Source organism: Antrostomus carolinensis, unplaced genomic scaffold, assembly GCF_000700745.2.
Source record: "Antrostomus carolinensis isolate BGI_N321 unplaced genomic scaffold, ASM70074v2 scaffold40022, whole genome shotgun sequence".
Taxonomy (NCBI): domain Eukaryota; kingdom Metazoa; phylum Chordata; class Aves; order Caprimulgiformes; family Caprimulgidae; genus Antrostomus; species Antrostomus carolinensis.
The window spans coordinates 362-698 of record NW_010299555.1 but is presented as its reverse complement, the minus strand read 5'-3'; the positions used below and the strand labels follow the sequence as shown (position 1 = coordinate 698).

The 337-nt window shown below is 65.9% G+C and overlaps 1 protein-coding gene across 1 annotated transcript in view; it reads left to right on the top strand.

The window, feature by feature from the left end:
- The window catches only part of LOC104520980 (thromboxane A2 receptor-like), a gene marked incomplete at its 3' end in the record, with an annotated part of 842 nt that overhangs the window by 259 nt on the left and 246 nt on the right, over positions 1–337 (top strand). The window contains 2 exon segments of the mRNA XM_029083711.1: positions 1–332; positions 335–337. The exon segment at positions 1–332 is cut by the window's left edge and continues 259 nt beyond it; the exon segment at positions 335–337 is cut by the window's right edge and continues 246 nt beyond it. Of these exon segments, the coding sequence (XP_028939544.1) occupies positions 1–332; positions 335–337 (335 nt within the window).

The following is a 337-nucleotide window of genomic DNA, read 5'->3' as shown; positions in this document are numbered from 1 at the left end:
GCGGGCTGGTGGTCACAGACTTCATGGGGCTGCTGGTGACAGCCTCGGTCATCATCCCCTACCACTTCATCAAGTTCGCCTGGGCCAAGGTGGACCCCAGCTGCCACCTCTGCAACTTCCTTGGCTTCTCCATGGTCTTCTTCGGGCAGTGCCCGCTGCTGCTGGGGGCCACCATGGCCGGCGAGAGGTTCTTCGGCATCAACCGCCCCTTCTCCCGCTCCACCAACATCTCCAAGCGCCGTGCCTGGTCCATCGTGGGACTGGTGTGGGGCTTCTCCTGCCTGCTGGGGCTGCTGCCGGTGCTGGGGCTGGGGCGGTACACGCTGCAGGACCCCCG